The 15,731-nt window shown below is 45.3% G+C and overlaps 1 protein-coding gene across 1 annotated transcript in view; it reads left to right on the forward strand.

Moving 5' to 3' along the window:
* BANP (BTG3 associated nuclear protein) overlaps window positions 1–13,708 on the forward strand; it is a 112,834-nt gene extending 99,126 nt beyond the window's left edge. Inside the window, exons 12-13 of the mRNA XM_036390682.2 lie at window positions 8,225–8,368; window positions 12,961–13,708. Of these exons, the coding sequence (XP_036246575.1) occupies window positions 8,225–8,368; window positions 12,961–13,032 (216 nt within the window). The 3' untranslated portion in view covers window positions 13,033–13,708. The remainder of the gene's footprint in view (window positions 1–8,224; window positions 8,369–12,960) is intronic.
* The last annotated feature ends 2,023 nt before the right edge of the window (window positions 13,709–15,731 follow it).

Below are 15,731 nucleotides of genomic sequence, written 5' to 3' on the forward strand. Positions count from 1 at the left end.
TGTATAGAATTAATCCTTGTATTCAGTACTCTTTGTCCAGCATTTCCCTCTCTACCCCAATAGCTGGAGTGTCCTAAGAATTAAAAAATTTCTTACCAGACTTTCCATGGATTAGAGGAAAGTGTGGAGTTGTGGAGGGAGAAGATTCTCAGCAGTCCAGGGAACATTCTGTGTTTGCTGCTTGGAGAAAATCACATTTTTGCTTTCAGAACTGAGGGGTTGATTGTAAAAATAAGGCTCTTTAACCTTCTAAAAGTGGATTTTATACAGCTCTGGTGAGTTTTAGTTCCACTTCCACTCGTGTGGCCACACATACGCACAGGGCTTGGTTTGGGGTGGATTTTCCCTCCTTTTCCCTCCACTGAGACCAAATTTCAGTGGCTAGAACACGAGTGAAGCTGAACTGGCTGCACACAACTATTCCTGAGCACAAATATGTGCTCCCAGCCTTTATTTGAGGTTCTATCCTCGTTTTACATTATCCCAGCTGGGTATTAAAGTGAGCTCCAGAACTGGCAATGGCTTGGGGAAAAGCAGATGTGGACTCAGAGCAAACAACACTTCTGGGTCCAGAGCTCTCCTTGATGTCTGCTTCAAACTCACACTGCAGGAAAAAAAAATAAAATCAAATGGAGAGGCCTTCCAAAATGCCTTTTCAAACATGCAAATGACGCTGGGAAAGTTTAACATGTATGCAAATGTAATCTGGAGAGGGGAATTAAAGACCTTTGGCTGGCCTGGAGGCTCAGCTGGTAGCAAAATAGAAATTTCGTGCTGGATGGGAGAGCGAGGTTCAAGCACAGGCCAGGGATGGCTGGGAGCTCCACGTAGGTGAAACTTGGAGCTCTACAGCAAAGGCAGGGGTTCAGAGATGTTCTGGTTGCTGTAATTGCATCCCCTGGATGTGGCTGGAGAGGAGAATGAGCACAAAGGGTGAACAGAAGGGTGAGGAGAGCACAGAACCTCGGGGAGCCCCGGCAAGGGTAAAACTGCCCTGACAACTCACATATGGTTGGAGTTTAATCCACGGGGGAGAACAGGCACTCCACGCCTGTGCCAATTGTTTTCCACCCCCAAAGCAAAGAGATTTTAATGATTTATAGCAGAGCAGGGTGGATGTGTTACCTAATGGCTTTAGAATGACTCGATGCAGTTTTCGGAGCGATGCAGGAAGTGCAGTGGATAAACAAATCCCTTCTTGTTCCTCTTTGTTCCCGTTTGAAACAGAGCTTTGGTTCTCTGCTAAAATCCAAATTTCTCTGGGACTGCTTTCCATGCAAGCGGAAAAAAATTTTAAATTTTAGAAATCCTTTCCAGAACGAGGATTTTATTTGCGGGCTCAATGTGGAATGTAATTGGCAAATCCCATTTTTGAAGGATTTGTACAATTCTTACATGTCAGGCTACTGGCTTCAACTTGAGACAAGTCCATAAAGGAGGAAATTAATTCAAGGAATCACAAATTCATTTGCAAAATTGGGAAAGCATCATAGGCAGTCCCAGAACTTGTAGTACATGACTTAAACAAACTGACACTCTCTGAGGAGTCATTTCTATTTTATGGCTGGAAATTAGAAAAAGAACATTTGCATCATTGCAAATGCTTGGTGTGAAAGAAGCACCAATTCCCAAGCTTTTGTCCAGGGGATTGGAAACATTTGTCCACTTAGTGCCTTGGCAAAAGGGAAGCACCTGTGGAATTCCAGCAGAAACGATGTGGCCTCAGGTGGAGAAAACGGAGATAATTCATGGCTTATCTGTGAGCCCTGCTGGGAATCTGAGAGTGCTGATTTGTGCTGATTCTGATCTTATTAAATCCATCAAAACCCAATATTTTAAAAACTACAGCGGCTGTGTGGAACAACATCCATCTCCATGGAGGAAATCCATCAGCTCTCCTAATGGCTTTTCCTCAGGAAAAGGCTTTGGACATCAGAGATGATTTTCTGGGGTGGGAGATGATGGATCACTTTTAATATCCAGCCCATCTGCTCTGAGTTCTGGTCACTGCCAGAGCCACACTCACCTTGCCCACTGCCAGTAATTGAAATAAAATAGATAAAACTTCTGTTCCTCTGGACTCCTTGGACATGAACCTTCCTAGGAGATAAAAGCCAGGATTGGAGCTGGAGTTGGGTGTTTTAATTCCTTTCCTACAAGTATCTGTAGTTTTTGTAGGAGTTTGGAGAAGCGCAGGTGTTCTCTCATATGGTTTTCATTCCAAACCCCATATGTTTGTTTTTAGCCGAAATTCTGGGATTCATATTCCCCCTGCACATGGAAATACTCCCTATAACACGGAGAACTCCTCGTGTTCAGTAGAGCTCTGTCACTCCTGTCACGAGATTTGGGTGGGAAAGGAAAACCAAAGACAACAGACAGCTCCAGGCTCTGCATTCCTTCCCTGTCCAGGAGATCAGGGAGCATCTTCCCAAAGGAGTGGGGCTGTTAAAGAGAACAAACCCTGAGGGCCCGAGTCTGCTCTTTAACTTGGGTCAAGTTTCCCCTTTTCCTTGTCCTTGGGAATTTTTTTCCATGAATTATATCCAGAGCAGGGTTTTTTTTGGTGCAAGTTTCTGTTAGAAACTCATTATTGTAATTCAGGTAATTCTCCAGAGCACTGTTTGCTCCTTTAAGTGCTCTTTAATTGTCAAGAACTGGCTTAGAACTTTCTCCAGCTCCTGATTTATAGCTCAGGCTCCTCACTTTGGTTTTTCCTGCCATCCTCCTCCTGCTTTTCCTTTGAAGCCACCACGAACTTCTGATCCTGATGGATGGAACTCCAGCTGGTGACATAATTCCAGAATTCAAGTGGAGGAGGGAGAAGATTCATTTTCTTAGGCCTTTTCCTGAGCTGTGCAATCCTAGAAGTTCTCTTATGTCTCCATGCTTGTTTTCCCATCCATATTTCTCCTGGTTAATGGGATCCTGTCGGGGACAGTAGGAGCAGTGTTTCGTTACTCTGGCAACAAGAGCCAAACTTTCAGATGTTATTTTGCTTCTATTAAAAAAAAAAAAACCCACTGCCAGTTATGATGTAAACATTTGCAGCTCCCCCTAAATCTCTTTTCTTTCTGGAATTGAAATGCAATGACCCTTCTGAGGGCAGAGTGAGGGATTGGAGCAGACATCTCCCAGCTGTGTGGGATTTGGGGAGATCCTCAGTGATCTGCTCAGGTCTCTGACTCTTTTTAAGTGGCATATTTACTGCCAGCCTCATTGGAGGGGATGGAGCTTCTCAGCAGCACTGAGAGGCCAAATCCTCCTCTGAATTTATTTAGGAAAAGATTGGATGCTCTCCCTGCTGCAATTGCCTGAAAGCTTCAGCAGAATGTCATGGGAAGTGCTGAAAATACCCCAGCATTTCTCCTGACCTTTCTTTTCTAGCAGAACTAATCCCACCAGGAATTCCAGACCAGGGTGCCATTTCAAGCCAGATTTGCATTTTTCAGACAAGCAGGGATTTGCCCCATTTGGATGGAAAGGGAGCCATTCCTTCAGGAAGGAGGGATCCTCCCCCTCCTGGCTGGGTCGTGGCACTCACATATTTCCCACCAGGCAGATGCTGCATGAGTGACCCTCAGTTATTCCTTGGAATGACCTCTCCTCTCCCAGTGCTGGTCACTTGCAGGAGTCTGCATCACCCATCTTTGACTCCTTCTTGAGCTCTTGCACTCAGCAGCTCCAGTTTAAGAAGATTTCCCTGACTCTGGAGTATTTTTCTCTGGATTATGCAGCCATTACTCAGTTGTACATTGAATAAAACCCAACAATAACATTCTTCTGGAAAAAAAAAAATTAAGCCAAAGGCTTCTTTAGTATTACTCAGAGCAGTGAATTATCCTAGAGATCTGCAATTGCCCATTCCTGAAAACTCTTCCTTTGGGAGGCAGTTCCATGGGTTTTGCTGCGCTTGCTGCTGGCACTGAAGCATTTCTGCACAAACTCTTGCAATTTGCAGATGTGGGGACTCCTGAGGGACCTTAAAGCTCACCCAGATCCACCCCTCCTGCCATGGGACACCTTCCACTATCCCAGGTTGCTCCAAGCCCTGTCCAGGGGACACTTCCAGGGATGGGGAAGCCAGAAATTCTCTCAGAATTCCATTGCAGCACCTCCCCAGCCTCACAGGGAGGAATTCCTTCCCAATATCCCATCCCTCCCTGCCCTCTGGCACTGGGAGCCATTCCCTGTGTCTTGTCCCTCCATCCCTTGCCCAAAGTCTCTCCCCATCTTTCTTGAGGCCCCTTCAGGCACTGCAAGGTCACAGTTTGGTCACCCTGAAGCTTCTCCAAGCTGAACAATCCCAGTTCTCCCAGGCTTTCCCTTAGGAGAAAGCTCCATCCCTCTGAAGCGCAGGCTGGTTTTGGGAAGAGCCCTCAGGTACCTCCAGAGCCATCCTGAGGAGTTTCCCTTGGAGCACAATTCCCTGGGAGGATCTCAGAGCAGGAGATGAGTCAGAGGAACCGCCCAGATTTCCTTTCTTCCCAATATCCCCTCGAATTTGATACAGGGGATGAGATGAGGTAACTCCTGTTTCCATAACCAGTCATTACTACTGAAATTCCATCTGCACTCAAACTGCCAATTAATTATGATTCTAATTAACCTTTGCACGTGTGCTGGTTTCAAGTGGATTTTCAGTGGAAATCTGTGTTTGGATTTGATGCATTCGACATCATTGTTCAGGGCCTGAACCACCCCTGCCAGAAACCAAAGCAAAGCCACACTTTGCCATCACTCCTCTCACTCCACCCGACCATGGCAGGCAGGAAAAGGGACATTTTGGGGACATTTAGGTGGCTGCAGGTTGTGTTCCTGCATTTCTCCAGGACAGGAAGGGAATCTCAGATCTGGGATGGTTTATTCTTCTTATGCAATTAAATAATGCCCCTGCTAAAAACACAGTCTGGGATTGTCCTTTTGGTTTCCCCCCACTCCGTGGAGCTGAAATCAGTTTCCTTTTCCATGCCTGGGATTTTGGGGGATTTCCAGGAGGTGCTCCCTGTTCAATGGCTCTGCTGGGGGTTCCCTAATGAAGCTTTGACAGATTTAAGGTCGATTTTTGCAAGGTTCCACTCAGCACTCCCAGAAATGCACAGCAGGGACAATTCCTCCACTCTGAACTGCTTTGATTTATGCTGAATTTATTTTCATACCGGCAAATTCATGTCAGAAAGAAACAACAAATTTAGGCAATGGATGCTTTTTATTTTGTTTTACTTTTACCCAACACACTTTTATGCCCAGAACAATTAATTGGGACATTAATGGGAATAAAGCACTTGAAAGCTCTTGCAGTGGGATTTGCTGCAAGGCCTTATCCCACAACCCTGCATTTCCTTCAGAGTGGAATATTTGAGCCACTAAATGAATGTTTTTCTGGCATTAAATGCAGGAGATGGTTTTAGTTTAAGGCTCCAAAAGTTTCAGACTGAAAAGAATCAGGGACAGGGAGTTATCTTTTTGAAGAGAACTCTTATCAGCAGAGCTTCTTATCATTTGGAGGAGCTGTGTTTGTCATTTGAATGTGTTTGGCCATCAGTGTCCCAGGATTTTCAGCTTCCAGAAACATCCACTCCTTCTGGGATTCCAAACCTCACTTTGGTTTAAAGAAACATCCCCTTTTATTGCATTCCTGCTGTAGAAATGAGGAAAAAACATGGAAAAAAGGCACCAAAACCCAATATATCTTATTTTTGAGATTTTTGTAGGTAGGCAAACACATATGCTTGCTCAGATTAATAAAAGAGCTCACAACAGTAGCAAGAATGGTTCAAAAAGGGGGTTTAGAAGGTTTAAAATGGGGTTTAGCAGGTTCAAAGGATGTGCTAGGAATTTAAACATGTTTGAATAATTTTGGAAGAAGTTGAAAGAAAATTTCTTATATTTTATTTTTTTTTGAAAAATTCCCCTTCATGCCTTGGCAGTTCAGTGTTAAATGGGAATTATTTGTTATGAGATAAAATGGACTTGACATGGAAAGAAAGAGAGCAGAGAAAATAGCTGGTTTTCATTATCAATATTCATTTTATTATGTTTTGTGTGGTAAACATCTCACTGAAGAAGGGTCAAAATAGAGAAATTTGGGAGATCAATTGTTTTCATGTCCCAAATCCCCAAGACTTTGAAGAGAATATGACAGAGGGGAGAAAAAGGAGAGGAGAGGGAGGAACCTGAAGAGAAAGGCAGAGATTCAGGTCAGTGGGATGACACAGGGGGGGATCCCAGAATCCTGGAATGGTTGGGTTGGAGGGGACATTGGGGTCACCCCATCCCACCCCATGGCATGGACAGGGACATCTCCACTCTCCCACGTGCTCCAACCCAAACTCTCCCAGGACTCTGTGCTCGTGGGGTTGTTCAGGCACTCCCAACCCTTCTGAATATTCCAGCTGAGAAATAAATGAGAGAAAAGTCATTTCAAACCTGCAGGGGATCAGTGGGACAAAGGGTGATCCTGACAGCATGGGGTGCTTCCAAAACTAATACTGTGGGAGGAGAGAATTCTGCTTATTCCTTCAAATCAGGCTGGGACATCCTTGAGCAGCTTGGTGCTGGTGCTGTCCCAGAACACCCAAGATCCCAATAAAATCCTGACAACACCCTGGAGGTCATTCCTGGAGGTCACCTCCTCTTCCTCCCACACTCCCCGGGGAAATTCGGGTCCAGCCCCTTGTCCATGGCCACCCACCCTCAGATCAGCTGAGAAATCATCCTTTGGTCAGCAGAACCTTTGTGAACAATGTTATTTTTTGCTCTTTGTTCTCTTCTTTTGGTTTAAAAGATTCCTTTTGTTCGTTGTGTTCAAATGTTTAGAAATCCCTCATTTGTGGCTCATAAAAGTTAAACCTGGATGTGGAGCTGGGTTTGAGAAATGCAAGGGGGACTTGTTATTTTTTTATATACATTTATTTTATTCTGATTTTTGTTTCAAGAAGGGAATTAAAATGAGTTTATCCCAAGCCCATTTTTAAGTGCTTTGAGATGGATCAGTTTTTCTGTGGGTTTGAGGCCTGTGAGGAACTTACTGTCTTCTCCAGCCAAATGCAGATGGGATAAACATAAGCATTAATTAGGAATTCCTAAATCTACACCTTCCTATTGATAGGAATATAAACATTGCTGTAATGAATGCCTTGGCTGTGGGAAGGAATATTTTGGATTTGGGTGTTCATGCAGGAAAACCTTGCTCAGTGATTTCTGATGGTATCACACTCACAGCAGGATCTGTCACTCTGTCCCAATTAACTTGTCAAAATTAACATAATTATCAATCCCACAAGACCAAATGCATTGAGCATCCCGTATGGGAATCCATGTGCTCTGTGTTTTGTGGGAAACCCTGCTGGGAGCAGCTGGGACTGAGGGACAGCTTCTCTTGTGGTTCCTTTAGTGGGTTTTGGTGTTGGATCTGCATTTGTTTGAGTGGTTTATGGGGTGTTCCTGGTTGGATTTCTCTGGATGTTCATGGGGTGTTTCTGGTTCTGTTTGTTTGGATGGTTCATGGCATGTTTCTGGTTGGATTTGTTTAGAGGTTCATGGGGTGTTTCTGGATGGATTTCTCTGGATGGTTCATGGGATATTCCTGGTCTGGGAGATGGCCTGAGCCAAATGTGAAGACAGTTAACTACATTTTATATGGAGTTCAGAGCTATGCACTAATGCAGTACAGGATTTGAAAAATACAAAAATCTTAAGGCATCAGCCCTGCTGGGCAGGGAGCTGGGACCAGTTGCTCTCTGTGCTCCTCCTGATGCCTTGAGAGGCTGCCAAGAACAGGGGCTAGGCAGTATTAAAGGAATAAAATAGACATTTATTAAAAGGTCTTCAATGGATACACCTTGGGCAGTACAAGAGCCCAGCCAAGGCTACCCCCGAGTTTTCACACTTTTATAAGATTTGGTCCATTTCCATATTGGGGTTAATTGTCCAGTCACAACTCCAGGTTATGCAGTCCCATCCTCCCAGTTTGCTCTCCTCCATTCCCTCTTGTTTGCACTTTTTGGGCCTGAAGCTGCAGCGGTGTCCTTGGTTCTGGGCTGGAAAAGAATTGTTCTGTGTGACTGAGCTGGGAGAACTCACTAACACTTTATCTGGAGTTCAGAGTTGTAAACTAATGCAGTGCAGAGCCTGAAAATAGAAAAGTTAAAACCTAAACATCAGTGGCAGCCTGCCTTGGTGGCATTCCCAGCCCTCACCCGTCTCTCCTGCCCTCCCACAGGTGCTGCAGGGGGCTCAGCTGATCGCCGTGGCCTCGGCCGAGCCCGCGGCCGGCGGCGTGGACGGCTCCCCACTGCAGGGCAGCGACATCCAGGTGCAGTACGTGCAGCTGACCCCCGTGACAGACCACGCTGCCTCCAGCCAAGTATGAGCCACCCCTCCTTCTCCTTCTCCTTACTCCTCTCCTCCTCTCCTTCTCCTTCTCCTCCTCCTTCTCCTCCTCCTTCCTTCTCCTTCTCCTTCTCCTTCTCCTTCTCCTTCTCCTTCTCCTTCTCCTTCTCCTTCTCCTTCTCCTTCTCCTTCTCCTTCTCCTTCTCCTTCTTCTCCTTCTCCTCCTTCTCCTTCTCCTTCTCCTGCCCCTTTCCCCTTCTCCTTCTCCTCCTTTCTCCTTCTCCTTCTCCTCCTCCTCCTCCTCCTCCTCCTCCTCCTTCTCCTTCTTCTCCTTCTCCTCCTCCTCCTCCTCCTTCTCCTTCTTCTCCTTCTCCTCCCCCTTCCTTCTCCTTCTCCTTTACTTCTTCTCCTTCTCCTCCTCCTCCTTCTCCTTCTCCTCCTCCTCCTCCTTCTCCTTCTTCTCCTTCTCCTCCCCTTCCTTCTCCTTCTCCTTTACTCCTTCTCCTCCTTCTCCTTCTCCTTCTCCTGCCCCTTTCCCTTCTCCTTCTCCTCCTTTTCTCCTTCTCCTTCTCCTTCTCCTCCTTCTCCTTCTCCTTCTCCTCCTCCTCCTCCTTCTCCTTTTCTCCTTCTCCTTCTCCTCCTTCTCCTTCTCCTTCTCCTTCTCCTTCTCCTCCTCCTCCTCCTTCTCCTCCTTCTCCTTCTCCTTCCCCTTCTCCTCCTTCTCCTTCTCCTTCTCCTTCTCCTTCTCCTTCTCCTTCTCCTCCTCCTCCTCCTTCTCCTCCTTCTCCTTCTCCTTCCCCTTCTCCTTTTCCTTCCTTCTCCTCCTTCTCCTTCTCCTTCCTCTCCTCTCCTCTCCTCTCCTCTCCTCTCCTCTCCTCTCCTCTCCTCTCCTCTCCTCTCCTCTCCTCTCCTCTCCTCTCCTCTCCTCTCCTCTCCTCTCCTCTCCTCTCCTCTCCTCTCCTCTCCTCTCCTCTCCTCTCCTCTCCTCTCCTCTCCTCTCCTCTCCTCTCCTCTCCTCTCCTCTCCTCTCCTCATCATCCTCATCTTCCTCTTTCCAAACCATAAAACTCATAATTTATAATAAGAAACATCATTTTTTTGAAGGTAGAAATGATCCTTGACTGCTCCTGCTTTGCTGTCCTTGCTTAGTGCCTCTGGAGAAGTTATTTTGGTCACTGGTGTGTCCCTGAAGGCTGAGAGCCTCACAAAGGACAGCACCAAAAATGTGGCTGCAATCAGCCAAAAAGTATTTTCAGACTGAGGTTTCCCTCAGAAAGGTCATTCCTGTTCTGACAGCAGTTTTCCAGTTGTTTTGATCAACAGCAAGTCCAGTTGGAAGTGAACACTTGATCCTCTCTGCTTGAGGAGGAATTATTGGGTTTTTTTTGGTCGTTTTTAATCAGTTTGAACAAGCATGAAGCCGAGGCTAGAAAAAGTCTGTCATCAGCTTGAAGCTTTGGTGACAGCACCACAAAGCTGATTTAAACCAGTTGGAACACGTTTTTCTGAATTTGGTCACACGTGGTTTTGCAAATCCCACTCCATGGGCTTCTTCAAGTGGTTGTGGAATTCTTTGTGCCTCGCCACTGCCCTTGACAATATTTAATTTTTAACAGTGCTCTGGACACTGAGGGTGTTCTGCAGGGATTGTGCCTTGTGTTTTATGGATCCTCCATCACTGCTGCTCCTGTGGATTTAATAAATCCAAGAACAACTGTTGTATTTGTGATGAAGGAAGGAATGATGAATCTGACTCCATGCTCTCAGAAAGCTGATTTATTATTTTATGATACTATATTATATTGAAGAATACTATACTAAACTATACTAAAGAATACAGAAAGGATACTTACAGAAGGATAAAAAGATAATAATGAAAACTCCTGACTCTTTCCAGAGTCCTGACGCAGCTTGGCTCTGACTGGCCAAGGAGTCAAAACAACTCACAGCAGAATCCAATGAAACAATCACCTGTGGGTAAACAATCTCCAAACACATTCCAAAGGAGCAAAACACAGGAGAATCAAATGAAATTCAAATTATTGTTTTCCTTTTTCTCCGAGGCTTCTCAGCTTCCCAGGATAAAAATCCTGGGCCAAGGGATTTTCCAGAGAATGTGAATGCCCCAAACAGCAGGGATACCCTGAGCTGGGAAGGACCCACAAGGCCCATGAGCCCAGATAAGCTCAGCAGGCAGTGAGAGCTGTTCCTCATGCTGCTGTCCCCACTCCAAGCCTGGGGAATTCCCACATTTCCCTCCTCATCCAGCACCTCCTCAGGAAGGAATTCTGGAGCAGGGTCCCCAAGAGCAGCAGCCCCCCAGGAGCTGCTCCCTGTGCAGGGACACTTTGCACCCTCTTGGTTTTACACTGTGGTGAACCCCAGAGCTTTCCAGGGAAAGCAGGGCAGGAACGGGACAGGAAAAGGGCAGGAAAGGAAAAGCAGACAAGCCCCAAAACAAGTCAGCCATAAATGTTTCCTCGCTTTGCACCAAGTGAAAACTGAGGATCTGGAAAGGAGCTGGAGAAACCAACTTGGTGTTTGCACTGCTCTGAGCTTATCCATCATTCAGGAGATTTTTGTGGATAAAGAAATGGAATTTTCCTGTGGAGAAGGATCTCTCATCTGAGGGGAAAAGTCTTATCTGACGGAAGGGAAAATCCCCTGACACTTCCACCTGGTTCTTGGTCAAGGTGCTGAGAGGTTCCCAAGGATTTTGCAGCTCTTTATCAATCAAAGCTCAATAAAGTGGAATTTATTTTCCACCTGGGTTGGATTCTGTGCCAATTCCCTGCTAGAAAAAGCACAAATGTGAATTTATTTCATGTCTCACTACAAGGTACCAGTTTTCTGCCCTTTTTTTTCTTGAAGTGAATTCCTGCTCTGAGTTCAGCTGGAACAGATCAAAATCCACTTCAATTTTGTATTTTCAGTGTATTCATGAATGATTTTTGCTTGGCTTGTTTTCATGTTTTGACAGCAGTTTGCAAAGTCTAGAAATACAGAATATTTGGATTAAAATTCTGTGCTCAGATGCAATGCTGGTGGTAAATTTTGTTAGATTTGGAAAAAAACCCACCATCATCCCAAATATAAATTCTTGTAATCCCTTCAGGTCTGAGGTTGGATCAATATTTGGTGATGCTGTTGTGCTGATATTTGATAATTCTATTTACTCAATACACTTTTCCTCTAAATGGGAAAGAAAACCTTGAGGATTATTTAAATTTTTTTTGTGGTATCCAATTTAGCAATCTCATAGATTTATTCAGCACCTTGGCATGAATTTATTGAACTTTTAAGCAAACACAAAATACCCTTCAAATTAAACAGGGAAAAAATTCCTGTAGCCAAATGCAACCACTGGCATCAAGGCATAGGGAAATAAATTAATTTAGGAGCAGCACTTTAGGATTTTGAAGTTCTGGTGTTTTAATTTGAATAATAAATAATCTGGGACTGTGTAATAAAACCTAAAAGTTGGGAATTCTGGTGGATTTTCCCCCCTTGTGGATCTTTTGGCAGGTTCAAGGCTGGAGCTCAAAGCAGGACCTCAAATGAGGCTTTTTTAATCACCAAAATCCTGTCAGAGAGAGAATTCTCTGGCCAGGGTGTTGCACAGAGCATCCTTTAGAGGTTTTTATGAGAGAAAATCCAGCAAGGGCAGATCTCTGGAATGAGGGGGACTTCAGAGGGAAAAAATCCTGAAATCCTTGCCCTGGGCTTGGAATTCTGTCCATGCTGTGATGGCTGCTGGCAGGGGAAGCTGTTTTGGGTGTGAGGGGCTCTGTGCAGGCCAGTGCAGCTGTTCTGGGGGCTGCTCCTCTCACAGCTCTGCAGGTGCTTTCCCAGCTCCCAGGAATTTGGATTTTCCCTCCCCTGTTGCTCCTGCTAGACAGTGAGTTGGTTTGTAAAGAGATTTTTCCTTTGGAGGTTTCAATCAGTTGTGCTCCCTTTAATTCTTCCTGGATTTCCTTGGGAGGTGAGGAGAGTCAGGAGGGATTTCCTCTGAGGAAAAGCTGCCTCTAGTCAAGCTGGTCTCACTTCACCCTAACCAGGGAAAGGCTGCAGTGGGGAAAATCAGCATTTTTAGATCCTATCCTGCTCCAGCTGGGAAATTCCAAGGACAAAGCCAACAGGTGACTTCACTGCCCTCACCCCCAGCAGCTCTGGCACTGCAGAACTCCCTCCTGCCTTTTCCATGCTCTTCCTTGGTGCCCTTCCCAGCTCCCTGTTCCCAAAATCTCTCTGTTGGGATGAGCCTTCCACAGCTTCAGTTTGCTGCCAGACTCTGAATTTATTTCCTTTATTTGGAGCTGGTTCTTTTCCTGGGAAGAGAGAGGGAATAATTGCCTTAGTGCCACTCATGATTTTGTAGATGTTTATCATAATTGCATTATTTCAGCTTCCTCATTAGGCTTCATGGAGGCTCTTGATGTTATTTTTGGTGCCTTTTTGAGTGTGTTCCCATTCCCACTGTCTCAGACCCCACATCCATGCGGATTTTGCTTTGGAATTTTTTCCACTGGAATTCACAAGAACTTTATAATAAGCTCTCATTCTCTTGGTTACACCAATAAAAATCCCTTTTGGATTGATTTCCTGCTGTCCCATTCCCCTTTGCAGGGCACCGATTCCCTTCAATCAGCAATCCAGCCAGAAATGCAGATAGAACACGGAGCCATCCAAATCCAGTGAGAGGATTGAGGAACGCTGGGGAGCTGGCAGTGAACTGCAGCCAGAAATGGAGTGGGAAGGGCTGGAAAAACCTCCCAGACCTCAGAACCTGCAGCCATGCCCTGCTCCCCCACCCCTGGGATAATTCCAGCGTCACTCAGAGGTGCATCACGACACCAATCCACGTCCTGGCCTTCAAAAAAAACCCCGTGGGCTGCACTTAAATCCACTCAGAGAGGACAAAACAAACCTTTCATGGGGAGAGGAAGAGCTCTCCTGCATCCAAACTGTGAGACTCCATCCCTGGCCATCCTGTTGGTCCCTCCTGTGCAAATGGAATGTCTGCAGATGTTTGGGTATTGCTGCCCTGCAGTACCTGCTTTGCCACCTAGGGAAAGTTCCAGAGCTCAGATATTTTTCACTGTTGGAACAGTCTTTTTTTTTTTTTTTTTTTAATTTGCTATGGTGTTTATAACAAAAAAAAAAAAAAAAGGAAAATATTTAAAAAAAGGAAAAATCCCTTGACAGCAAGTCTTGGCCTTTTGCTGGTGTTTTCTGTTCAGTGTCATGAAAACTGTATTTGCAGAAGACTAACACTTTTGTTTGTACTGTTGCTTAACTACTTTTCTAGGGGAAAATGCTTTAAAATGCTGTAATTACGCATTTCTAATGAAAAATAAATGTGTATTTATGAATAGTGCAGCTCTAAGTTGCTCTGCCTTGGGAATGAGTCTGGGTTGGCTGGGGAGGAATGTTGTCCTGGAGGAGCTGGGGATGGATCCACATTCAGCCTCTAAGGAAGAACTCAATCTCAGACCACTTTATTTTCTAAATTCCCAATCCTAGGCCCTTTTATTTTCTAAATTCCCAATCCCAGACCATTTTATTATCTAAATTCCCAGTGCAAGAAACATGGGATAACTGAATTTTTGAGTGTGCAAAATGTAATGAATTTATGAAATAGTTTTATGTAATGTGAACAATTCTGAGCTCTCTCCCTTTCAGTTCCTCCTGCCTCCTTTGTCCAGCAGTTCCCCAGAGTGGGATCCATCCATCTGAACCCAACATCCAAGATCCAGGTGAAATCCCCTTTCCTCTGAAAGTTCTGGGAAATTTAATATGGATTTTGACAAAGCACCATTGTCCTATTTGCTAATCCTGAGTGCAAAGGAAACCTGTTTGCTGTCACCTGGTTATTTTAATGATGCATGTTTTGGAAAATAAGGTTTGGGAAATAGAGTTTGGAAAATAAGAGTTTGATAAATAGGGTTTGGAAAACAGAGTTTGGAAAATAAGAGAGGGAGGTGTTGCTTGTATTTGATTTGTATTTGATTGTATTTGATTTCCAGCTGATTTCCCACAGGGCTATTCCCAATATATGGCTCATAATGCATTTAATGAATTGATAAGTGAGGTATGGCCACAAATCCCACGTGTTGGAATCCAGGATAAGTTGAATTTTTAATTTTTTTTGTTACCAAAGGAAGGGTTAAGCACCCCCAGCTTCTGGGAATGTTGTCCCTGGTAAGTGTTACACTTTCTATAAATTCCTCCTTCTCTTTAGGATATTTCTTGACACAGAAGCACAATGCAGACAACCACAGCTTGTGGAGCTCGGGGTCTGCAGCAGGCCAGGAATTTGGCTGCTCTTCAGCTCCTTTTTCAGTGCTGTTCCTCAGCCTGGGGGAACTTTGAAGAGCTTGGCACCCAAAGAGAGGCCTAAAAATAAAGTCAGGCCTGGACATTTTAATAATCATGGAATGGTTTGGGTGGGAAGGGACCTTAAGGATCATCCAAATCCACCTTCTGCCATGGGCAGGGACACCTTCCACTACCCCAGGTTTTTCCAACCTGGCCTTGGACACTTCCAGAGATGGAGCAGCCACAACTTCTCTGGGAAATCCATTCCAGGGCTCCCCACCCTCCCAGGGAGCAGTTCCTTCCCAATACCCATCCATCCCTGCCCCCAGTGGGAATCCATTCCCTGTGTCCTGTCAGGTAGGGTTGGGAATTCCTTTCCATTCCTCTGGTTTGTGAACTCAGAATTTTGTCCTTTTTGCATTTTCCAGCTGAAGTTCAGGAGGAGGCTGAGTTCAGGAGGCTTCAGCACTGAGCCAGGAATATTCCAGTGAGTATTCCCTGTCCCCGCTCCCTCTCTGGGGGTTGGATCTGCTTGTCCAGGCAGGAAAGGTCTCCAGGAATTCTGGATTGTTCTCCTTGTCCAGGCAGGAAATGTCTCCAGGAATGCTGGATTGTTCTCCTTGTCCAGGTAGGAAATGTCTTCAGGAATGCTGGATTGTTCTCCTTGTCCAGGCAGGAAATGTCTTCAGGAATGCTGGATTGGTCTCCCTGTCCAGGCAGGAAATGTCTCCAGGAATACTGGATTGTTCTCCTTGTCCAGGTAGGAAATGTCTTCAGGAATACTGGATTGGTCTTGTCCAGGCAGGAAAGGTCTCCAGGAATGCTGGATTGATCTTGTCCAGGCAGAAAAGGTCTCCAGGAATGCTGGATTGATCTTGTCCAGGCAGAAAAGGTCTCCAGGAATACTGGATTGATCTCCCTGTCCAGGCAGGAAAGGTCTCCAGGAATGCTGGATGTGTTTTCCAGGCTGTGCCACCACAAATAAATCATTCTCCAAGTGAGTAATTCAGGGATGGGTTCCCTCCTGGGAATGTCTGTGAGGTTCTGAGCAGGGTGAAGGCACCTTCACCTCAAGGTTG

Source organism: Molothrus ater, chromosome 12, assembly GCF_012460135.2.
Source record: "Molothrus ater isolate BHLD 08-10-18 breed brown headed cowbird chromosome 12, BPBGC_Mater_1.1, whole genome shotgun sequence".
Lineage (NCBI taxonomy): Eukaryota > Metazoa > Chordata > Aves > Passeriformes > Icteridae > Molothrus > Molothrus ater.